This window comes from Lepisosteus platostomus, chromosome 24 (assembly GCF_059453375.1).
Source record: "Lepisosteus platostomus isolate fLepPlt1 chromosome 24, fLepPlt1.hap1, whole genome shotgun sequence".
NCBI classification, from domain to species: Eukaryota; Metazoa; Chordata; class Actinopteri; order Semionotiformes; family Lepisosteidae; genus Lepisosteus; species Lepisosteus platostomus.
In genome coordinates this window covers 17,498,901-17,525,070 of record NC_142634.1, presented here as the reverse complement: position 1 = coordinate 17,525,070, position 26,170 = coordinate 17,498,901, and the positions used below count along the sequence as shown (strand labels likewise).

The 26,170-nt window shown below is 41.1% G+C and overlaps 1 protein-coding gene and 1 long non-coding RNA gene across 2 annotated transcripts in view; one reads left to right on the top strand and one right to left on the bottom strand.

Moving 5' to 3' along the window:
* Window positions 1-19,871, top strand: part of lhx5 (LIM homeobox 5) — a 36,685-nt gene extending 16,814 nt beyond the window's left edge. Inside the window, exons 4-5 of the mRNA XM_088618441.1 lie at window positions 5,405-5,570; window positions 13,872-19,871. Of these exons, the coding sequence (XP_088474567.1) occupies window positions 5,405-5,570; window positions 13,872-14,227 (522 nt within the window). The 3' untranslated portion in view covers window positions 14,228-19,871. The remainder of the gene's footprint in view (window positions 1-5,404; window positions 5,571-13,871) is intronic.
* Window positions 7,343-8,905, bottom strand: LOC148641819 (uncharacterized). Its single transcript, XR_015929858.1, has 2 exons — window positions 8,848-8,905; window positions 7,343-7,752 (listed from the first exon to the last, which is right to left on the bottom strand). It is a non-coding gene; the product is annotated as an uncharacterized LOC148641819 (long non-coding RNA).
* Window positions 19,872-26,170: the final 6,299 nt, after the last annotated feature.

The following is a 26,170-nucleotide window of genomic DNA, read 5'->3' as shown; positions in this document are numbered from 1 at the left end:
TGGTGATCATGGGAAGTTGAGATGTTTGCATTTTTTTGTTACAATTTTTTACTGTATATCCTCGATTAACGTTTATAACATGCATAGAGTTGGATTGAACACATTCAGCAGGACATGTTGCGAAGCCGATAGGTCCTCTTCGTAAGCTTTTAGAAGCGCATTTGTATTTCTCCCTCGTATTGGGCTGCAGTTAACTGGTTCGTTATCGTGACCCTTTGATGCAATCAGTTGTTGAAAAAAGCTCTATAATCTATTCTTGTTTTTTCTATAGTAATATAAAAGGTGTAGAAACAATATACTGCAATAATGAGCCACTAAACCCTTTGGGGCAGAACTCAAAGAGGTATAGGCTATAACACAAAAGGGCTACACAATGTACAGTTACTACATATGACATTGTGAAATTTTGACTGTTGTTGAATTCTTGCTAGATTTATACTTTTCTTCTGTGGCCACTGTTCTGTCTGCAAATTCTTTGATGATCGTTTTTGGAGTCCAGACTAAAATGAGGCTATACCAGTATTTTGTTCTTAAATATTTGTTGTGACTGAGAGAAAACCCTGTGCTTTTAGAAATGAAACAAAAATACCGCTACTTCAGATGGAGTGCTTGTTATTCATTGTTTCTTTAAATTTGTCCTTTAAGATGCTGTTTTGAAAGGAATTGGAATCCTAAGGCAGGAGACATTCTTTCCTTTGAAAAAGTGGAGCACCTGTCAAAAATGTTTCAGAGAGTGACAATGTTTAAATGACAAATTTCCTTGCAAATGAGCTATGAGCTCTAGTGATCTGTGAGCATTTTTAGTTGTTTTTGTGTTATATTTATCTTTTTGCACTTGTAGAATAATTCCTCACAGGATCTGTGTTAAAAATGCTGTTCAGACTGGTTTTGTCGGGTGCTGATTTTCTTTCGTGTTAAAAAAAACTTACAAGACTCCTCCTGAATGAAACTGGAGACTAATGCAGAACAACCTTGCAGCTGTGCTGGTACCTTTGGCAGAGCAAATCAGGATAAAGGTCTCGAGTCAAGGATACAACAGTGGTGCCCACTTTGGGATTTGACCACACGACTCTTCAATAATTGATCTAGTGTTCTTTCTGCCACCACGTACCGGTCCCCACACCAGCAGTGTTTATGCCCAGTAGTACGGAACGTTGTCTTTAGTAGGCAGATCGTGTGATCTTGTTTTATTTAGTTCTAGTACCGTACTTTATTATCCACTCTGGTACTGTGTGATTCTCTGTTGTTGTTTCAGCTTGACTTGTTATTTGTAATGCTGTCTACATTCATTAGCAGCAAAGTCGGCTCTGTGGGCTTGCTGTGCCTCTCAGTGCACAGGTGTTTCAGATCGCATGGCGCCAGTTTCCGGTGTGATTGCTCTTAAAGGCGATGCTGTACACAGGGAGCTGGTGCCCTCAGGGTGCACCCTGACTGCAGGCAACACCACACTGGCCAGCTCCTTGGTCTGGCACAGCACACGTGGGAAGCCCTGCTGGCTCCTGCTGATAAGTGTACCAGCACAGCCAGCATCCAGGCTGGGTTAAATGGGGCACTTTGTTGTTCGCTCTTGTCAGATCTCAGTTGTGCGCTGGACACTTCCTTTGTGAGGTTATTCACCAGCTTGCCCATGACATCTCAGCTACCATTGAGAGAGACTCTTGCTTAGGTTTAAGGTGCCAGCAGCTCTGCTCACTGTTCTATTGCACATAAATAATTTGAAATGTCGCTTGAAATCAAAGTAATACTTATTTACACCTGGAGGAGACTGAGCAGCACACACAGAAAACAGAAGCTTCCAATGTTCTCTGTAAATCATCTGGATATCCAGGTTTTTACTGTGGTTTCTGCATTGAGTCGACCAACTCTCTAAAATGAAGCCTCTTCCTTGCGTCCTACCATGGAATGAAAGGGCCAACACTTATTCAGTCTTCCAATTCCTCTACTTTGCTGGGGGACTCAAAAAGCTCAAGTCTGCACATGCTCATGGTTTATATGTGCGATGCCTATAAACAGCCGAATTACCTTTTTGGTTTGAAGTGTCAGAAGCACATAATGAGCATTCAAATTAGCCAGTTATTGATGAAGTGCTAACTGAATCATTCTACACGAATAATCCAATACAATAAAATTTGTCCGATTAAGTTTGCTTTGGGCATTCAGCTGAATCTTATCAAACCTTGGTAACATGCAAAATCACTGTTCTACTCTTAAGAGAACAACACCTTCAGGGAGAACAGTAAATAACAGAAGTGTCCCACTTCATTCTACATGTCAGATATCCCGTAGGTATCTTCTAAAATGCTAAATCAGTTTCTTAAGTCCTGCCCTTTCGTATTTTCCTGCAGAATATGTCTACAGCACTGCCTTCGGTGTTGTTGTTTCAGTTTTCAAGGAGGCCAGTGTTTGCAGAGGTGCACAGTTTGATATGTATGGATTTCACTGCTCATCCAATGGCTCGTGTGGCTGTAATGTGGTGCTATGGGGTTTTAAGTGTTAGGTGCTATCTCACACTTGCTCTCCAGCCACACTCCTCCAGAGCAAAGTCAATTGCTGTCTGTGGAGTTTGGTGGTCGCTCTCTAGAGTCCCTGCTGTGCCACTGAAGGCAGGTGAAGAGCGATCCTCAGATCCTGGTGGTGCACAGTGTCTGAATAATATGTTTTTTCCTTGCAAATTAATTCAAAGCTTCTTAAAACTTAAAACCCAAACTCATCAGCAACTAAGCACGAAGCATTCTTGCAGTACAGGCTAATTTATTTTTCAAATCAGCTCATTTCTTAGGTTGTATCTCCACACGTCTTTACTGCTTACTCTCACCACTGTAGATGCGTTTCACAATCTGAGATGTACTGGTACATTGGGTATCAGGTTCATAGCATCAAATTCTTTAAAAGGTCTGGGGTTTCTATGACACTACAGCAAAAACTTTTGCATAAAAAATTCAAAGTCTCTAATCGTGTCTTTAGCACTACAGAAATTCTGAATATTTTAAAACTTGTGTTTACTTTGAGAAGGGGCAAAAGTCCCATAAGGATTTGCAATTTGATAAAAACTCGGGCACAGCTGGTTTGTGCCTGAATCTCGCACTTCCGGCTTCTATCACAAACAAGCGCAGTCTCAAGCCTTGTGATTCTGGCTACATTTCCAACCACGTCAAAGTACCAGGGCTGCTCTTCATTCCGTCTTAATTTGCCCAGGCAGTGCTGTGAAATCACAGTGATTGGGAAAGCGTGTTCAAATGTGCTTTGGGAAACTTCATTTCCAAACAAGGCCCCTGTTACCCCTGTCTCGGGAGGCTGCCGTTTGTTTCCGTGTGTAAATATGTACAATGAAAACAAACACTCGATGGGTTTTCAACCTGAGGGCCGCAGAGACGCAGAAGAGAATTGAATTACCATCCCGCTGATGATGTGCCAATCGAATCTGTGCTTTTGTATTAATTGCACAGGCTTTATCAGAAATTGAATGTCATGTGCTCCAGCATGCTGCTGTGGGTGAGCTGTAAAACAGAATACTGGGGCATAGAAAAGTGTGCATGTAAGAGTGCCGTCTTTATTCTCAGGTATGGAAGCATTTTGTTTTTCTTCCTTCTCCTTTTGTTTGGTTTTATTAGACATCTTAGGAGAACATCTAAATGTATTTCATGTAGATGTGATCAAACGTTTAAAAAAGAACAAAGGCAAAAGTTTCTATAGGTTTAAAACTTTGGCTTCTGAAGCCTCAGATTTTCTTTCTCATGGGAAGATTGGGTTGCCTTTGCAATCTGCATGTGAGGATTGGCCTGAGTCACTCACTTCCAGCCCTGTTCCTGGCTCCTGGCAGCCTTCTGATCCCTTCCAAATCCAGACCAGCTGGAATAAACAAGCGTTTCATCATTCCTTTCCCCTCCTTTGCCCAGCCTCTACCCTTCTGAAGACACATTACTCTCGCCCCTCTAGTCAACACTAGAATCACATCGAGGTGAGACTTTTTCACACCTCAACAGAAGCACTTTACCAACTGTCTTGATTAGTATATCGAAATGGTGGCTATCTGATAAATTCTGCCTTGTGTTTATAAAATTAATCGCAAAGTGTGTGTAGCACTTGTGCCTCCATAGTACTTTGATCTTTAAAAGGTCTCCCATCAGATATACATTCTAGAGTAGTTTTAAAAAGGTATTTGGCATGAACAAAAGCAAAGGTAAAACTATGACCTATGCAAAGCTAACAGAACATGTGTCATATTTCCAATTCTGAACAACCTGCTATACATTTAATTGTTTAAATATCTAATTGTCAGTCCTCACCACAGTTTAAATGCAGTTTTCAGAATTAATCCTTGATCTGGTGTATCTGTATTCGTTTATTCTTGTTGCGCTCTTCAATTCCAGGGACATATAAATGACTTTTGAAATGTCTTTTATCTTTATTTCCATAAATTCAATAATGGATGTGCACATTCCTGAATGGCAAATATAAAGCTTAGTAATGCCTGGGGTTTGACAAAAACCAATCTAAAAGATATGCTTTTGAATGAAGACTTTTATGTTGTCCTATTCTATACATATTTGCCAATAACCACAGCGAGATTCTTTGTTTTATTAGCCGATGCCCAATTAATGTTTGGATTGATTTTAGTCTCAAAATCACACACCTGTAATTAGACATTTTTTGCATGTGACATGTTTGTGTTTCATAATACAGTGAGATAATCAGCAATGCCATTTTATAAATAATTCTAAAAGCTAATAACAGAATTGATTTCAGGGTAATTGAGGGTAATGTACCCCACGATATGATCAAAGATCAAAGACGAATTTTAACAATACAGTAAATCCTTGGTCAAATGGACTAATAGGGGTGAAAGATTTTCATTATTGCTGAATGTCCATTAAATTATGAATAAACAACCATGATATGAGAAAAATATATATGTCATATATATCCTATCTTGATCTTTTGAATTATTTTTTAAATATTCCAATCAAAAAACTCAATGAAAATGGTTCCTGTGCCTTTTCATAACATTAATATACAAGTTCTTTATCCATGTGGTGTAAATATACTGTATAAAACTGTCTAAAAGCTAAAAAATACAAACAACACCCATTGTAAGCAAATGATCTGTCCTTATAGGGGACCATTGATATTCCTGAATTTTAACCCATGTAATATTTATGTTTCCTTGTTGTATTATTTGTGTATGTCCCTGGTATTGCTGGGAAAGTCTAGCATTTCTGATTTTACAGACAACATCAGTCTTCAACAGATTTTGTCCGTCAACTCTAAAATCTAAAGTCCGTTAAAGGAACCCCATTAAACTGAGACTGAACTGTATTCCTGGAAATGTTTCTAAAAGTCTTCAGATAGATGGGCTGCCTTATGAGCACTGGAAGCCAAGATCTGACTGTCCATTTCATTGCAGGTGTGGTTCCAGAATCGACGCTCGAAGGAGAGGCGAATGAAGCAGCTGAGCGCGTTGGGCGCAAGGAGACATGCATTTTTTAGGAGCCCTAGAAGAATGAGGCCTCTTGGTGCCAGATTAGAAGACACAGAAATTATGGGATCTGGGCCTTACAATTATTATGGAGGTAAAATCTCTCCCTATAATTTTCAATGCAGGGACGAACGCATACGACACTTGAAAACCATGCCATTGTTTCGTGTTATAATTTCAACCGGGGATTTGGTGTGCTTTAAAGTATGGGTAAACCTTACATTATAGAAGATCTTTAAATGTCCCCTTCGTTTGAACAGAGAAATACATATGTTGTGCATGGGGTTATGGGGAGAGTCAGAAAGAGTCAGAACATGTTTCGTTTGAGGCTAACAGATCTCCCCACCCCTAACCGGAAGTGTCTAGAGGTGTGATTGACGTTACACAGGCCTTAGACCGGCGGGACGACCGGTGGACGGAAACGTCATTTGCGGGACAGTAGTCTTTCTGTTATGGTTTCTAACCATAACACCTCACCGATCCACACACACACACATTGTTTCCTAGTGAGAACATTCCTCATTCAGCTCTCATTCTATCTTTATTTTCCATTCTATACTCTAACCAAAGTAAACGTCTCCCCCCCAAAAAAAAAGACCACCAGCAAACACTTTGTGGCAGAAGAAGACACGGTGCGGTTCATAAAAAGTCGTTTACATGAATTAAACATCTCAACGTCGTCTTTTTGATTGTAGTTAGCGTCTTTGTTGAGAGAGATTCCTTCATTCACACCGCACACCGACCTACTCCCCGTGGCGGTCTGCGGTAACCAGTAGCCAAATTATTATTATTATTATTATTATTATTATTATTATTATTATTATTAGTAGTAGTAGTAGTAGTAGTAGTAGTATTGTTGTTGTTGTTGTTGTTGTTGTTGGAATAGGATTTTTGATTTTTCATGCATAACTATGCAAACAAAATAACTTTGTACCAACACCGACCGAGACGGTCGCTGGCCTTGTTTTAGAGCGAGCTTAAAACTGCATAGACGTGGGAAGTTTTTGAATGGCTGAATATCTTTATTGTTGGGTGTGTATCACTTCATCCTTAAAAATAAAGGAAACGCACAACTAAATTCAATTTAGGTGTTATTAAGGCCTTTCTGGTTTTGCATCGCTGTAAAACTCTTCTCTCGAGACCCACATTGTCGGTAAGTAACACAAAGATACTGATAATGAGACAACTTTATTAAACTGGAAAACATGAGAATTTCATTTTACCAAAGCTAGAATATGTATGGGGAGTTTCTTGGCGGTTCGCCCCAGCATGAAATAAAAATCCAGTTACCGAAAGTATTCCGAATTAATATTTTTCTATTTCAAATGCCGTTTTCAGTGCGTAACCTGATCGTTTTAAGTTTCATCGAAGAAAAAACAAAAACTTCGAAAGTCATCCAAATAGTCCGCCTTTATATAAAATGCTTTAAAATTACATGACATTTTATCATGTACACAGGACACTAGGCCTACACGAATGTGTAAATAACCATCACAACATCACACAATTCAGTTATTTCATTAAATATATAAAGATGGCATCATCCATTATTCGCGCTTAATCGGTGTTTTCTATTCAAGGGATTTTTATGTACTGTTTTTCTCTCCCCTTTATGGAGAGAGACACCATATTAATTTGGTTTTATTCTTAAGGTATGCAAAGCTCTAGTTTAACCGAAAGAAAATGAACGTGGATGGCAAAGATTCCTGCTTTTTATACTGTATATTACCTCTGAGCGAATACTATGACCGAAAACTGCGCCACCTTAAAAAGAAAAAAAACCCAACTAATCACATTTGCTGGAGAAGGCGATTGAAAATGTATGCTGTTGTAATAAGTAACGAGATTTGGGCGTTACGGGCCAAATTTAATTGATAACCTTTCACTTTATTATGACACATTGGTTTAGGATTAGCGATCATCGCTCCTGATTTGCCGGGGGGGGGAGACCTTTTAATTTTGAGCGAGCAGCTCTTTTCATAATAAGGATGGATACTTTTACATAGAGGGGGCTAGCGGCGTGCCGAGACAGGCTTCGCTTTCCAACAGAAATCTGGCCTAAGACGCGGGCCTGTCCTGTCCGCCTCCGCCCCAGGCTGGGCCCTGAGGAGGACACCCTGCGGCTAGGGCCCCAGGCCGTTGCCATGGCGTCGCCAGCCTCTCAGCGGCATCTGCTTGAGCCCAGAGGCCGAATTCACCCCCGGCTTGTCGGTGTGTCTCTAATCTCCTCCGTCAGAGGTTCCGACTCGGCTCCTGCATCAAAGCCCGCAGCCCTGCTGGGGGGAAAAAGAAAAGAAATCACGTTAAGAAAAAAGGACATAATGTCATCAAAACAACACCCCCGTTTTCTGAGTGTTAAAGGACTTTAAGTAACCCCAACCCAAAAATAAAACGCACACGTTTATGCTTCTGCCGCTAGTGATAAGTAAACCCGTGATGTATAATTATAATTATAATTATATTCCTCCGCTTTCATGGTCGAGTGGTAAAGAAGTACTAGCCTAATTCCGAAATGCCGGAAGATGACCCGAAGAGCAGGTACCCCTTTGAGAGTCCGAAGCTAAAGTGCCCCAGATTTCCATCGTTTTTCTGAATCAAAACAGTTATCAGGATCATAGGTTATCCTGCAGTGGACAAAATGAATACAAGAAATATAACATCTGGCTTTTCAGATTCATCTTCTATAGATAACAATCCAATTTACGCCACTTATTGAGTTAGTTTAAGGAAAAACTTAAAAAGAAAACGTATTTTTTTAAAGATAGAGCAATATCAAGACAGGAAACCGACAAAATACCTCAACAGCTTATTAGCAGTTAAAAGCATTTCAGACGGAATATAGACATCTAATCCGCGGTTACGAACACACAAAGACATTCAGCATCTCCCGTTTTCCTCTTTCTCTGCCCTCGCACTCTGCCTTGCTCCCCACATCTCCTTGGCCTTTCTTCTGGATTTCGGGAACAAAGATCCAGCTGCAGCCTTTTGTAGAGCATTCACAAGCATTTGTTCCAATTACATCCGAGCTTGGCTAGCATATGGAAGGTCACTTTCAGAGAAGTGGGAGCTCCTCTGCTTCTGCTTTGTTGGAGCCTCACACACACAACACACACACAACACACATGCACACACACTCACCCTAACACACACATAATACACACGCAACTGCCCATTCAACAATGCAACTGCCTGTTCCTACAAGTCTCGGTGAACGAGAGAAAACGTTGCTATTCTATTTTATTCATGCCAATTTTTCGCAGTCATGTTTTTAAATTACAATGTTTAAGTGTATAATTGTTAGCTAATTAATTTATACTTTTTTGAAAGCTCAAGGGATAAAGTAGCAATAGATCAAAAAGGTGGTATTGTACCTCTCTACTGTGTCGTTTAATCCCAGTATTCCTGTCATGTGAAAAAATCATGTTTTTAAATTGTTGCTATTGGTTATAGCGTTGCCTGGCGTTTATTAACCGTCTGCAGTCAGTCGACAGCGCTAATTGCACCATAACCTCGTTTGTAAAATTGATCTTTTCGTGTAAAATTGTAAATTTACACATTTCTTCCGAGAGCTTTTCTTATAACTTACCAATGATTGCTTACAATTTAGTGTATGATGAAAATCGAAACATATGTGCGATTGTTATGACACAACACAGTAGGGTTCAATTCGTAATTTGACGCGTTCTTGTCAATGATTCTTAAACATTCATGTGTCTTGAGGATTTTGCGAGTTCAAAAATTAGAATGCTTGGGTGCCGGTCATTAAGTTCACTGTGTATTATTATTATTGTTGTTGTTGTTGTTGTTGTTGTTGTGTTTTACGGTTCTCATGCTGCAGTTGTATAAAAAGGGTATTTAACATTCCATTTAAAGCATTTTAAAGACGAGCTGTGATTCTAAAAAAATGATGATGACAGCAATAATAATAACAATACTACTCATTTTAATAACAAACTACTCTCCCACGGCGCTTCTAATCACATTGAGAATAATTATTGTAATACGCTCCTGTCGTTGTTTTAAAATATGTAAATATTCCTGTTTCGTTAATGCTCCGTCAATGTAAATGGAAGGCACGGCTTATTGTTTTCATTCTACGCCTTGAGTGAATGAAAAGCAAAACGAATACCTGAAATGTATTGTTTTTCTTTTTTTGAAACAACAAGGAGCTTTTTCGTCAGTGAAAATATAGAATTTACGGTAGAAAATTCAGAGAAGGTTTTGGCCTATAAACGGGATTCATCGAACAACTGTCAGCGGTTGCGTTTGTGCTGAGGTACATATATTCGTTTTGTGAAACTATCTTTGCTGAAATCTGTAACCTGAATTTAGTGTAAGCATGGGCAATGATGAAGGTGACATAATCCGCATGCCAGTACTTCGCATTGAAGTAAAATAGTAATTCCAGATTCTACACGCCCTCTTTCGCAGCTCACAATTCATCTGGTAGTTGAACTCGACTTTTTTTTTACCATTGCAGAATCTAATTCAGATTTTGAACTTCCTTCAAGGCCGTCTGTTTTTAAATACCCGTTAATATTTCGTTAACGAGATTTAACAAAACAAAAACATTGGTGACATCAGCGTATTAATTAAACGGGAAATGGTCATTACATAGCATACGGAATGGGCACCTACAACGGGGAAAGATGAAATTTCGCAACATTCTCGTCCAGGTTTCCAATGAAGCTCTTTTTTTTGTGGAAGCACTAGAGAAGATTGGAGGAGGGTGAGAGGTAGTTACTTTTAAGTCTTTCTCTTCCATGAAATGTATTCATTTACTAATGATGCTTGCTGCTGAGACTGAATCAGAGCAGTCCTGCAGCTCCCTAAACGGTCTTGGGGTCTGTTAAATATTAATGCGAAGGCAGATAGATAGGCAGGCAGGCTTGGCGAAAGAGTGATGTGTGAACATTTTTCATGTGTGAAGATAGATAGGTGAGGAGATGGAGAGACGAATTGCTGAAAATGGAGATATTTGAGGCATAAATGGATAATTAGGTAGAATAGATTGAATAGATGAGATAGATGGAGATAAATGGGTGGATAAGTAAAGAGCTGTTACAGAACATATATGCTTTCTTGTCTAAGGTTGGGTAGGTATATATCAGTAAAGACAAACAGATATATAGATAGGTAAGCAGGCACTGGAGCCCTCACTAACCCTCTTATGCTGAACGTACTTTCTCAGATACCTTTCTGTTACTGTTTAATCTCCAGTGAGAAAAATACATATTCGTCATCCTTTATGTCCAGGTGTGATTCATCCCCAGTATAGGCCAAATTGGAGATATTAGTAACAGTTGCTGTTGAACTGACTGCTCCAGCTCTGATGGAGGGCAGCAGAAGAGTACTGGCAGCACAAATTCCACGGAACTCCCTGTTTCCTTCCCCTTGACTATTAAGGATGCACACAGTTCATGGAGTGTATTATTATAGGTCTTATCCTCACAATTCTTCAAACCTTCCTTCAGCTGAGCAAGGTTGGCAACAACTGCCCTCTGTAACCGAGATGTCCTTAAGTACCGCTTTTTTCTCTGAAGGCGACAGCGCAACCTGGTGATTGAGACATGTAACTGCAGATGGTTTCTCTGGTAGAGTTTGGTGATAAGGCACTTATCCATCTGTCTGATATTGTATTCATTTGCTTTTTGTAAAATAACCCATCTGCTTTATATTATATCATACATAGACATTGATATTATATCGGTACATACAGGGCTCCATCACTCTGCTCTCCTCCCCACTGAGAGCTGGTGTGTGGTGAGCGTTCTGGCGCACTCTGGCTGCCGTCGCATCATCCAGGCGGGGCTGCACACTGGTGCTGGTGGAGGGGATCCCCATGACCTGTAAAGCGCTTTGAGTGGAGTGTCCAGAAAAGCGCTATATAAATATAAGGATTATTATCATACATGGCATCTTTTAGAAGTCTTGCAGAGGTGGCCCCTATAAAAGGCACCAATAAATGAACTTTCACTGTAAAAGTACTAGAGAAATAGGTCTGCATGCACATGGTATCATGCTGAATCCATCACAAGATGTAACAGGTGTTGACACTGGGTTAAGGGATAGGCATTTATAATATATTGTGGCAACATCAACTGTAACCTTAAGACCTTGCTTCCCCCAGCTCATAGAGTTTTCAGATGAGTGTTGCCCTTTTAAAATGCCTATAAACAATTTCTTTGAATCATCACCTAACACATTTGATTCTTCTTCTCAATAAAAATGTAAAATCTTTGACTGTGTCTTAAGGGGAGCACTGTTCATTGATCTTGTCCAGAGCTTTAGTAGGTGGTGTGGGAGGCAAATTATGTACAAGAACCAAGGGACTAGGAGGGTAGTCATACTACTAGTAGGACAAAGGTATGAGGTCTTCAGAACTAGGTTATGGGGTAACCAGTACAAGCGTATAACTAAGAATAGGTTATATTATAGTGTATTTAGGTTGAGTTAATGAGATCTCTAGGGCTAGGGAGTCAGATGATTTAGATTTGTTGTCAGGGAAATAGGTTACTGCAAGTAGGGTATAGACCCAAACGTTGGCACTAGGAAATGACTATTACAAATCAGGAAGTGTCCACAACGTGCATAAATTAATTTTCATTTTTATGGCTCTAAACATATCCTAGATTTCTTTACACAGAGCTTTGGCATGGCGTCTCCAGTTTCTAACACTTAACGGGCAAGCCGAACACAAGTAAAGGTGATTATGTTTAATAGCATAATTGTGAAATCAATTCTACATTTTAGTTTAGATTCTTTATGGACCACAGAATCAAGGCTAAATGGTCACCTACGGCATTTTCCCATGGAATAAATGGAGCCTGGAGTAAAGACCGCTATATTTTCTAAAGCTTCACCATGTTAATACTCGACAAAGGCATTTTGTTTTGGGCAGTGTGAGAGGCAGTATGGAAGAGGGTAGGAAGGCTGTAGATTGAATGTACAGAGCACTTCTCATGCCTTCCTTGAAATCTGCAGGTGCAGGAAAAAGGTGTTTGTGGTTTAACGAAGAAACTGAATTGATGGCCTACCATGCATTATTCATTCCTAATTTATGCCCAAAAGAAGGTTCCTTTCTCCTACCTTTGCTGTTGACAACAATATCAGCATATACAGAACAGCAACTAAGCCTTAGAGTAAGACAACACCACATCAAAATGACTAATCATTAATCAGCATTATGAGGAAACTAAACATTGACGGTTTAAAATTGACATTAAAAATCCACCTCTTTTTTTCTTCTGAATAGTTGTGTGATTCCTGTCAGGTGCCATTTCCTCACACTATGTAAACGACATGGAAAGGGTCAGAAACAAGAAGTTTTGCAGGTCTGAAAGTAACACGTGACGATGCAGGACTGTCAGACACACACAATGTGATGGCATCTTCACCTGCAATCTTCTGAACTGTCAATTTTCACAGCGCAGGTCTAAATGGCAGTCATTGCTTCTTGCTTGCTAAGGGCACTGGAATATTACAGGGACGTGCCAGAGTGGGACTAGGCAGGGAAGATGTAATGACAAAGACGTGGGCATCTCCCTTTCCTGCTCTCAGTGTAACATGCCTCCTCCTCAGCATGCCCCCTCATACTCTGTCTCACTGGGCTGTGCTGTGGATGTCAGATACTTTCATTAGCCTGCTCACAATTCCCAGCCCTCTGCTCACCCAGGGTCCTGCCTGTCAAAGGGAAGCCCTCATTCTCAGCTCCACCTGTGCTTTCTCAACGTTATTCTCCTGGTAAATATATACGTGTTAGAACAGAATTGTTTTCAGAACACGTATCCACTTCTGCGAAATGGCACCGGTTAAAATTTGCTTACATCTCAGACCAGACTTCATCTTTTGATATTTCACCATGGGTTTTTTCTTTTTCTTTCTCTCTGTCTTTCTATTTTCTGACAAAAAAGAGAACCCTTCATGTTGCCTATTCATTTATACCCAGCTCATTAGACTTCCACTTCGCCCCATCCTCTTTAGGCAGGGGCAGTGTGTTTGTTTTCAGGATCACAGGGGGAGCTGGAGGCTGTCCCACCAAGCAATGGGCGCAAGCAGGGTGCAGCCTGGGCGGGACACTAGTCAATCGAAGGAGGGTAGACACTCACACTCACATCAGGGCCAGTTTTCCCAGAAGCCAACTAACCCACCAGCATGTCCTGGGGCGGTTGGAGGTAACCTGGAGGAAACCCACCTGAACTCGGGGAGAACATGCGAGCACTGACAGCACGCCAGGAACTGAGCCCAGGGCCACAGTGCTGACCACTGCGCCTCTAAGCCATCCTGGGAAAAAACAAACTAACGCTTCGAAATGTGTCCTTTCCACAGCAGGAGCATGGTACTGCTTCCCGTTACTGTGCCTAACCGCTTTCTGCTTCTCTGCTCTTTCTTCTAGATTACCAAGGGGACTACTATGGCCCTGGGGCCAACTATGATTTCTTCCCTCATGGCCCCCCGTCCTCCCAGGCCCAGTCCCCCGCTGAGTCCAACTACCTTCCTGGCTCGGGACAGGGGCCCCTAGAAGGGCCCATCTCAGGCCACCACCCCTCGGACAACCAAAGGTACACGGACATGATCTCACACGCCGACACGCCTAGCCCTGAGCCGGGCCTCACGGGACCCCTGCACCCCATTCCGGGGGAGGTCTTCAGTGGGGGGCCGAGCCCTCCCTTCTCCCTGGCCAGTAACTCCAGCTACAGTGCCCCTCTGTCCCACCCCAGCCAGGAGATGGGTGAGACAGCAGTGTGGTAGAGGGCCTGAGGCTCAGATCCGGACTCTAATTTGGGGTACTGCTGTGGATCCATGGACCCACACATCCTGCCACGCCCGGAACCCACTCCTGGGCCAAGTCAGGGGGAACTCTGGGCAGGGTTGGTTGGCCAGCCATGCAGTCCTCTCTCTCCCCTCTTCACCCTCCAGGGCTGGGCTGCAGATACTGTCAGTGTGTTTCAAAGTCACGTCAGCGTTTCCTCAAGACGATACTGAGTACAGAAATCAGGGCAATGCTTCCTCTTTCATTTGCAATTCAGGAGTAATGTACATTTTCCGTGCCGATTATGGTTAACCGGTATTTGATTGAGAGCTTCATGGGCTTAATACAGGTACCTCCTTCCACATAGCTGAGTCTGTGCAGATAACTCAAGTAGATGTTTACCTGTTCTTTATTCAGTTCATTCTCTGATCTGTTCAATAGTTAATTTGAATGTAATGGCCCTTATTAAGTTAAATCTAGCCGGTACTTAAAAAGCGAATGAATGATAATTGAAGTCCAAATGTGTGACTGTTGCAGAGGGGAGGCACAATGTGATGCTTTTTGTAAATCCTTTACAGTGAAGAAAATGGAACAAATTCTATCATGCCTGTATCTCAATACAGGGTGTCTGGTAATCTCGACCAGTGTATACTGATTAAGGTATTAAGTGTTATACATGTTTGAATAATATGATGAAGAATAATGAAGTCAAAGTATCCAAGTCTCCCAGGTGTATGCTATGTTATGACAGACATGCTGAAAATTGATTAAGATGGAGCACAGGAGAGCCAGTTACTTAGGCAACATTATTTGTTTAACCAGTTAGAGAAACTGACATCAGTGGCTCAGTGGGTGTGATCAATATTATTACAACAGCATCTGATGGACACACCTCTCTTAAATAAAGATTTTTCACTTTTAATTCTATTGACATTACCTGCTGTCAACAGCAAATTCAGAGAAATATTATTGGCAAGAACTTCAACATCACAAGCTTGAACTATTTTACAATTTATTTGAGTCTATTCACATACACATTCACACAGGAAACAGAACAGAATAACATTTAATCACCTGTTCTCCAGACAGTGATTAAATCCATATCTGTTCAGACTTGACTGCAGTTCACGTGCTAATTCTGTACCCCAATGTGCTGGAAGTTGTCATAGGGAACACTGGAAGTCAAATCCAGTGACTTCTATGGGAATAATGTGATCTGATTTCAGTTATGTATAATAACATTTCTCATTCTTAAACAAAGAAATTGACAAGGTGTGAGGTCTGTCCTCCAGATTTTTGCTGTTTTATTGATAATGCTGTGCTATTCACATTGACATTACATGCCAAGACAAATGTCTTTTGTTTTTGAAGTGTTTGATTTTGTCTGCATTGCGTTGATATTTTGACATCACACCTTCAATATTAAGAAAAACACACTGTACCAATGCCAATATTTTTTCATCTTCAGTATCTCAAAGTACTGTTTTGTGTCTCCCTTTTGTGTTACTGAAAAGCCTCAACACAAGACAAATGCAAGGCTCTTTATAGTGTTACATAGACGATGACTGAAGAAAAGTACTTTCTTTTATCAGCCTCTTGATTTTCCACCCCTCCGTGTTCATGAATGCCCCTCCTGCTCCACACCTGATCCATACAGAAGCAAGGACAGGAACAAAACTTATATTCATGGCTCTTCCACTTTGATCAGAGAGTTTGTGCCAACACAGATTGTCAAATTAAATGATTCCTAGTAGCAATTCACCAAAAACCCTGAAGATCAGCTGACATTCAGCCTTGGAATCTAAGGACTTATATTTTACTGCTTTACTTGTTTTTCTAACATGCAAGATAATTTTAACACATTATCTGCCAGCTTGGTTGGTGGAGGAGGCTATCGTGATATTTCTTTCTTACGTTTGATTTGTACCAGTGTTTTCCTCTTTCCGATTCCCATTTAAAAAAAAATCAGAAATCCCTTTGAATTCAATTGACAGTTATCCAACAAATATATATATATAAGCTACGTGAAAAGGATTCTATTTGTCACAACAATCCTAACTGTACTGTAGGATTTGTTTGTCTGATTTACTGATGCATTTGAAATACTTAGACAAAAATAAATAAAAGACAATAGGTTGCATAAAAAGTGAAAGAAAGAAATGACTGACATGTCCAAAGAGTGTTCTGTTGGATTGTAGAAATGTGTTATTAGTGGGAACAACCTTAGCAATGGCTCAGTGTTTAAGACACAGAAAAGATTCCAGATAGGAAGAAAGCTGGATCAATCACACAATTACATGTACAGCCTGGTTTGAAAAATGAAAGAAAATGTCTGCAGTTGTACTGCACCTGCACACACTCAAATTACCCTGTGGCACCCCAGCAAAGTCAGGAATTTTTAGTAAACATAATAAACTGATAACAAAATCTGTGAGATGCATTGTTTTTATTTGGCTGTTCGCAATGTACAGCATGGTGGAAAAGGAATGTGTTTAGACTCATGAGCACCTCTCTCACTAGGCAAATTGTGGCTTTTTAAACAGACATGCATAGGACTCTCATGGTTGAGACTTCATTTAATACTGTGATCTTATATTATGGATCTTGGTACAACCCCGTTTTGCCTGTATTTACTGAAGCTATTGTATTTTCACTGTTTAAGAATTATTGAGGAGTCACAGAATAACACTGATAAACGTAAATTACTCTTTATATGCCCAATGTGCTGTGATCAATTAACAAGTTTCTTGGTTCAAACATCAATCATATACTGTATGTGGTATTCTTTGCTACCTCCAATCAATGACTCCAATCTTAGTAATGGAACTTGGGGTGCAGATGATTATTGGGGTCACTCAATTCACTAAGTAGAGAAATGAACTACTCCAGATATAATGTAGATCTATGGGTTCAGCAGGGAAGACTAATCAACACCGGTAGGTGAGGAATTACAATATAACACTCTAGCTGTATTCTGGACATAAACTGTTGACTTGTCACTATTTTTGAAGTACATGATGCAGTAATGGATTCTCTGTTCCTTCTTAGGAAGGTCATTATTCTTGTACAATAATGACCAGGCCATTTGTCCCAAGTGCTCCTTCACCACAACCCCTGCTGCTCCAGGGGCATGAAGGGGTAAAATATCTTTCTATTTCTGGTCCTGATCACTCACCAAATACCAAATAAAAGTCATAGAATCCATAAGTATTATTTAAGCTTTTATTTTACCCGATAGTCAGATCATCTTATTACCACTTTTCTATTAAAGCAGAGATTTCAGAATTTTAGATTGACCAACATTTGAGCTTTAGGAAAGCTTTAATTTTTCCTTGAATAAGGTTTTTAAATCACTTGTTTCAGAAGAAGAAGCAAATTTATTTTTAAACTGTCATCTGTTCTTGATTTGCTTTCATGAAGTTACTAAGGAGGGAATATAAAAAAAAAACTCTTCAATGTTGAAGAATTAAGTAAGAATTATGTTAAGAATTAGTACTAATGCTAGCATTAATGGAAGATTGCTTTTCTTATTAGATTACTTATTCATGAATGACCATGTTATATTCCTGTATTACTTTTCCCATGATTTATTTCCAGAAGATCAAGCAATACATTTTGGGCGTCTATATGATAATGCTGAGCATTAACTTTAATTGTTATTCTTGTTTTACGTGGTACATAATATGTGTGAGCCAACCTTGGTCCTAAAGAGCCACAGTCCAGCAGGTCTCATAGGTCACCCTGAAGACATCAATTTCTAAAGATTGGAACACATGTGAGTTTTGATTATTTATCAATTACCAGGTTAATTGGTTCAATTCAATTAGCAATGGCAAACTGTGAGCTGGATATTTGTATTTCACATCAAATGATCCCTAAACAATTTAATTGAAGAAATCACATGGATCTGTTCACAAAATGAAATCATTCTATAGAAATAGATGATTTTTCAGTTTTATAAAACTAGATGATTCACCCATAACATATGCTGGACTGTGTCTCTTGAGGATTAGATTTGGTCACCCCTGGTATATTGTGTTAAAACATTTTTTTAAATCCTCTTTTTCATCCATAATAAAATAAGGGAGGTTACAGACAAGAGGAGACCGTTCACCCCATCTTACCCTTCTTCATAGTTCACTGATCCAAGGAACTGCAGCCAGTTCTTGAACAAAGCCAGGGTGTTTGTTCAGTGGGTTCCACACTGCCTATACTTCCAGAACCTGCAGAAAATATGTAGGTGTACACTCTGTGGAAAATGTAAACCAAGCTGTTAAAACAAACATGGCTTTAATAATGAAATTGCTGAACACTGTATCTTCAGGCATGAGATGACTTGAGACAGATCAAAGTATTTTCCCCAACACTTTATGTGTGGCTGTATTTTGTCCCCAACTGGTGGCGAGTGTCCTCTTTGAGAAGGACTTGAGGGTGAAATAGGACCTTTGCGGTTTTAGGTCAGGTTCACAGAATGTGTTGTAGCTGCAGGGAGTGAGCAGGGCGAGTCTTTTAAAAAAAGTATTTTCCGTAGACAGGATCGTGTCCCCAGTGTCCGTTCTCCGGATGCTACAGGAGGTTCTAAAATACTTGCTTCATTTCGTTTTGTACCTATTGACCTCCATTTTCACTGCTTTTGCTTTAAAGAAAAACATAAGGAGAGAACATTGAATCCATTATTGACGATTCCCTACAACAGCTGAGGCCTTCTTGGTGAATGGTGTGTTTTTTTCCACCCCAACCCAGAAAATCTATGAAAAAAAAACAATAAACAGCAACATATGTGACTCAGCCATGCAGCTGAGTGCTGAGAAAAGGCTCCACTTTGCCATCTGTTGGAGAAGCTGTGTAAAGTCAGAAGGTTAAACAAGAGTAGTCTCTGATGCATGGCTGAACATAACTGCTTACTGAAAATAAGGAATAAATAACTCATTTTCAGTTGGGTGTTTTTAAAAAAGGTTCTGTTTAGTGAGAACAAAAGTGCATGTAAGTATACAACTTGTGTTGTTAGCACATAATCTGGTTTGGAGTACTTTGTTTATAATATAAAATAGCCACCAGAGAATGTGAATTCCATTCATCCAAAGTTAATTAATAAGAAGAACACATTTGAATAAAACTTCAAACAGGATCAGTCTAATTCTGTTGTGCTCTCGAAATCCATCTCCAGGACATTTCGGGTGTGCTACTAATACACAAAGCAAGACAGGGGTAGACATGGATTTTCTCATCTTTCTCATGTGAATGTGTGAAAACATCAGTAGATCGCTTTCTTTTTTTTTTTGACCGGATTCACCATTGTTCTCATGTCTGCAAACAAGAATATCCTGAATTTTTGTCTCATCACAAATTTTGTAAACTATGTCCTTCAGAGAGTTTGTATGTACATATATATATAATCTATATTTTTCCTAATTGCTGGAAATCGATTGCTCCTGGATTGCGTACTCCGTATGGAAGCCAGACGAGATGTATGCCTTTTGTTGGGAGCTCTTATGTATCGTGTGAAGCCTGAGTGGGCTGGAGTGAGATGTCGGGGGTGGGGGCAGGGATCCGTCTGCCAGTGCAGGCAGATGAATACATGTTGCTGTTTCTGTTGTTTCAATGTGAATAACAATAATAAAAAAATGTTTTAGTTAAGCCTTACACCAAGCTCGTCTTTTGATTGTCAACTTTTCTCTGTCTTTCTTTACTGGGGTGTCGATTAGCACCCTGGAAAGTGTGTCAAAACCCAGGTCTGCCACTTACGCTGCGTGTGCAGATTGCTATGGCCATTGCTGATCACGCTCTCCAGCGCCGCCGTGTGGCGGGTCAGAGGAACAGGGCGTGAAGAGGCAGTGACCCAGTGCTCCTCATGTCCTTGTGCACTTGTCTGGTCTGTGAGGCTTGCTCAAAATCTCTTCTGGTGCTCTGGTAGTGTATCAGCACATTCGCTGAAGCTAGATAGCAACACAGCAGAAATTGTATTGATGGGCAGCAAATGTCGGCTGGAAAAGCTGGGGAGCTCCACAGTTATGGCTGATGGCTTCCCCATTCCCGAGTAGCCATAGTCAGGAATCTGGGAGTCACACTTGATCCTCTCCTTTCTCTTGAGGCCCATGTGAAAAATCTGATGAAGATGTCTTTTTCTCATCTGAGAAATCTTGCCTGCATTAGGCAGTTTCCAATTTCTTCAGTTTCCGAAGCTGAGTGGCTGATTCTGCAACTCTGTACTCTATGGGCTCCCTAACTTCTCCCTCTCTTCTCAACAACATGCAGTATGTCCAAACCTCTGTAGCTGCGCTGCTCACAGCAGACACTGGCAGCATATCACTCCTACTCTTCAGTCTCCACATTGGTTGTCTGTAAAGCCACAGATTCAATACAAGATGTTGTTACTGACTTTACTCTGTGAATTATCTGGCTCAATCACACATCAGTGAGCTCCTTTACACTCACACTCCCTCTCCAAGGCACCATTCAGCCAGGCAGGGCCTTTGCTCTCTGTGCCCAGGACTAAATCCTGGACTTTTGATGGCTGTGCTTTTCCTGTCTCTGCTCCTTTGTTATGGACTGCTCTTCCTCCGACTCTTCAAGAGACCAATTCTTTGGCTCTCTGTAAACCAGAACTTACAAACTCACCTTTTTACCAGGGCCTATGTCCAATTGCCCTGCATTCTGTCCTGTATGATGGTTCAAGTTAATTATTTTCTTTTTATTGTACTATTTTGTCTTTTCTTTATTACTACACATTGTGTCCTGGGGTTTTATTTTCCTACTTGAACAATAAATAATAATAATAATAATAATCATCATCATCATCATCATCATCATCATCATCATTATTATTATTATTATTATTATTTTATTATTATACTTACAGTACCTTAAACACTTTCTTCAGATAAGTGGATGAGTGGAGATGTCTTGCAGACCTTCCAGTGACTGCTGTGAGGCCACAGTGCAGCTCAGCTGTAGCTCCATGCTGTAACACTCAACCCTGATCTGATCAGTCTTGGAGGACTTTGTGTTTAACATCATCTGCAAGCAACTCTGGGCTCTTGGAAATCCTCCCTGAGCCTCTGAGTCATTCTTTTACCAGCTCAAGTTTTGCACACTTCATATCTTCACAAAGGCCTAACTTCATCGTCCTCCAGATGACTGAAACACAAACATCTTCTTTTTGTTATGCTGAGTATCAGCCTTTTTTATGTTGCTGTCACTGCAGATGTTTTGGAAACAAGAACCTGGTACTTTGATGCATTTCCTCCTCATACCCAGTTCTTCACATCATACTCTGCTGTGACAGTAATTGAAGTCCATCAAACAATAAAGAAATCTTAACATTTTAGCATGGTGCAGTTAGTTATTGCAATGCTATGTTGAGTCTGATAGTCAAAACCCTAGGGACACTACCTTTTTAAACTTGTGTATTTTTCCTATTTGTATAGTATGATAGTACACTCTTACCTAAACAAATAAATTAGACTTTGTTTTTTTAATAATACATTTATGCATTTTCATGCATGACTGCCCATAAGCTATATCATATAATCGTGCTGTATCACATGCAGCAAATTTAAAAACAAAGCATCCTCAATTAGGAACATCTGTGCTCTGGTTTGTCTATGCTGTAAAGCTATAAAATAGATTTTTAATTAGCATTTTTGGGTTTCTTGCTTTGTGCATGATTTTTGCAATGTGTCAGCACTATTAACAAAGTCCATAAGTTATCTGATTTGGTACCGTGGTAGTATAAAGGTTCTGTACCATACCCTTGCCAGATACACACATTGTTTCCTCCTGCTATAACCAGGTGGTCCTCTGGTGTGTGTGTGGGGGGTTGTAGCAATTTTCCCCATGACTAGTTTTAATGTAAGAGTAATGAGAGGCAGGCTAGGCCCTGCACAGTTCTCTCCCTGGGGGGTCTTTGTGCATTTCATTGAAGACCAGGAAGAAAACCTGGCTCTGCTCTCAGCAGTAATGTACAAACATGGACAAGATAGATACCCTCAGAGTTTAAGCAATACCTTGCCTCTTGAACACACCTCTCGCTACATTCCTCTCCACTGCAGTCCCAGGGGTGTTCTTTGGATTACCATTACAGGGGAGCTTCAAGGTGACATTCCCGAGTCCCACAGAGCTTTAAACTGGCTCTCCGGGGGAATTAGGGACAGAATTCCGCCAAACAGAGGTTTTGGAAGTGCATTTCATCAAAGGTGCAAACTCCTGTGGAATGAACCATCTTTGTATTCCCTATGTAGTATGGTAAACAATACTCTACATGGAGAGCATCAGTATAAATAAGGGATAGAACAGTAAATATTTGTTGTAAAAAATTGGTTTGCTGAGGCAATGAAACATATTTGTCTTTTAACGAATGTACATTTTTCTCTTGCACTGTCCTTCACTGTCTTATGATATGATTAAGTTATTGGACAATTTATGCAAGCTACCATAAGACACATTCACTTTGAGCTCAATCGAACATTGTGTATGTATTTCAGGCATGAATATTTTTTGCATTTCAGATAAAACCAACACACAGCAGAACACAACCTTGATGCCAGCTTGAGAATATATACGATAACTAGTAGGGTCACAAGTAAGAGATGCTTCTTTGGTTCCCAGCAGATTATTGATCCAGTGCTCTCGTCCTGCCACTTCCTGAAAGATTCCAGACAAACAGGTTCAATACTGTGTCTTTGTAGCTTGTGGCTGTAAGCACTTGCTATTCATTCATTTTAACATCTGCAGGTCCTTGTTTTTACTGATCCTGAAGCAGTCCATTGGAATAACTTTGTGAATGCCTTTCAGGACAGGCCCAGACAGTGAGTGACTCTCAGAATCTGAGTGATATGTCAGTGGTAGGTGCTTCTGGTTGTATCCACAAAGCATTAAAATCACTTTTCCAGCCAGCCTCCAGTGTAGAGAGCCACACCAATTTGCCAGTGACCTTGAGAAGCCCAAAGCCCCAGTGTGCAACAGAGAGAAAGAAAGAAGCATTGGCATCAACCTCTCTCACAGTCCAGCATGTCTAAGAACATGCCTTGCATGAAGGCCAAGAATTGCTACCATAAGAATTACACATCTCTAATCACTGTAGACTGTTATTATCCCATCATCATCATCAACTTTCCTGTGCAGGATCACAGTGGTCCGGAGCCTATCCCAGCAGGCTAAGAGCACAGGGCCAACCATCTCAGGCCACACAAGACACACACTCACACCAGGGCCCATTGTCCCAGAAGCCAACCAACATACCAGCAGGTCTTTGGACTGTGGAAGGAAACCAGAGCACCTGGTGGAAACCCACGTCCCCGTGCCGGCTCTCTCTGTGGATCAGATATGGACAATATCGGGAACTAAGATATGATGCGGATCCACTCCGTTGTAAAGGGAGCTGGAGGCTCACTGCGCGCTGAGCACAGAGCCACAGCTCTCCTGCAGCTGCAGGGGAAGCTCTAAGGATGTGTGGTGAAGGGCTCAGCGAGGCAGTGGCGGTTCGGGGGCCCTGCTGTAATTAATGCTGTGACCTTCCCTCTGTCTCCTATTTGCAGGGTAATAGGATTTCCCAGCCCCAGGCAGGAGCTCGGAGCTCGGCGCTCCGGTGTGCCAGCGCCGCTCGCGCTCTGGGTGAGGGGGGATGGGGAGCAGGGCTGAGCGGGTGATTTATAAGGGCGCTGCGCGCGCTCTCTCCCGCAGGAGCAGACCGGGGGAATCCATTACAACAATGGGAAGGGGGAGGGGGGAGTTTGTCAAGGTGTGTTTGTGGAGAGTGGGGGTGGGGAGATGAGCACAAACGAACAGAGCTGGAGCAGTGGCCCGGCTCATTCTGGCCACCCTGCGCCCTCACACGCTCGCGAAGAAACCAGGCAGGGTCAGGAATGAGAACAGCAAGGACGGAGAAAGCTGAGTAAGGACACGTTCCTGAGTGACCTGCTCTCCGTTTCCAATGTGTTTCATAGAATCCAAACCTGGACTGATGTCCATTCTTAATGAGAAGTGCCGAAACCATTATTTACCGATTAAATCAACATCATTCCTGTACAGATTATCATACTTTAATGTACTTGCTTGTCTTTCTATTTGATTTGAAATGAGCTGCACTGCCTCTTGTTGAAGCTCTCTTTTATTTATATTTCACGTACTATTTCTTTTTCTATCCCTGTGTACAAAAACAACATTTAATTATTCTTGCTGTTTTTTAATAGCTTATTACCCAGTTCCCTCAATTGTGTCGTCTTTTAGAATGTCTTCATAAGAAGAGCACTACAAAAGAAATGAAAATGATTTAGTGCTGCAGATCTAGGTTTTGGAAAAACTGTATTTCCCTCCGCGTGTGTACAGTCTATATAGATGTGTAAAGCTTCTACATGCACACAAGCCCGCGCCGCATGTACTGCTGATGTCAATGTTTGCTAAACGCAGGCAAGCATGGCCCCCGCATGAGCAACAGGGAATTACAGATAAGAAGATAAGAGATAGACGTGTCTTTTATTCCAAGCACCTGCGGCAGTGGCTTTGTTTCCCAGCTGGAACAATGCTGGTCAGGTGGGCTTCAGGTAGCAGACAACGAGGAGGACCCCCAGGAGGGCAGGGGGCTGGAGACTAACTGAGAGGGCTGAAGGGAACCACACAGCTGAACAGCTTCTTCAATCCAGGAGCACAAAGAACCAAGGGTCCCCCTTTCTCTGGCACAGACCTGGGCCAGCGCTGACGCACAAACACCCGCTTCCTGTCGCGTTCAGCTCCGAGCGGAGGGGCTGAAAACACGAGACGCTGAAGCTCGCTGCACCTCAAGGTCACGCGGCAGGGTCTCGGGATGAGGCCGTGTGGCAGGGAAGGGTTTTGTAGCAATTGGAGCGAAGTTTGACACTCAGGTGGCCTGTGTGACCAGACCCTTATATCACATATATGATTTTTCCAATTCATTCATCCCAGAATGCTATAGGAATTCTGGGATCCTTCTCTGTAGTCTTATTCTGATAGTTTTACTGAACCGTCAGACATGGACGCAATCAGACACAGTGAACTACCGTTCTAGAGTTGCCTGCATGTACCAGTCCATAACAAATCCGGGTTGTAGAGGGGAGGCACTAGACCTTTTTGTTTCCCATGGGCTGCTACTGAGAAGGTGCGACCAGTTCTGTCATCCAATCCAGTCCCAGAGCCTGACGGTATCGGCACCGCTGAGCCGACAGTCCCCGTTCAGAGCTGTGCACACAAGCGGTGTTCTCTGTAATTTATAATGCAATTACATCTGCTGTTTCATACTGCACCTTGGAGGAATTAGTGAATATTACAGTTAATACAGTTACAGTACCTGAAATAAATTACCTGTCAGCGTGAGTAATTGTAATTAACTGCAGCTCTGACGAGGATTACAATAATTCATTCACGCTAATGCACCAATAGCAGTCCTGATTGACCAAAGTGAAAAGCTTTTTGTATTTCAATGATTTTGGCAATTTGCCATGCTGAATGTCCCAGAGTGATGATTTCCCACCAGTCCTTTAGGTTGGCATTCTCCCAGGAACAATGGCAGTCAAACAACAGTTGCACATTTTCACTTAACCCTGAATATGAATTAGTTGGTATTCAGTTGGATTTCTTTTTCATGGTTCAGTGCTATTATTAGGCTGTAGTTTTCTAGCTGAAGGAAAAACACATTTGATAGTTGTATTTATTTTCATTACACACGGAGAACTTAGAAAAATAAAATATGTTAGAAACAAGAGAAAGACATCTGCCCCCTGTAACTCATGTGGATTCTAGTAGCTAATTAATCTAGCGAAGTCAACCTGATATTTATTGAATGCATCAGCTTGAACATCAGAGTTGGGTAGCTTACTCTGGACCCCCGTGGTGGTTTTATAAAACAGGTACCTCTTTCTTTTTAGTTTTGAAGTCACTTCCATGTAGTTTTCTGCTTGTCTTCTCGTCTGTGTGCCAGTTCTGATTCT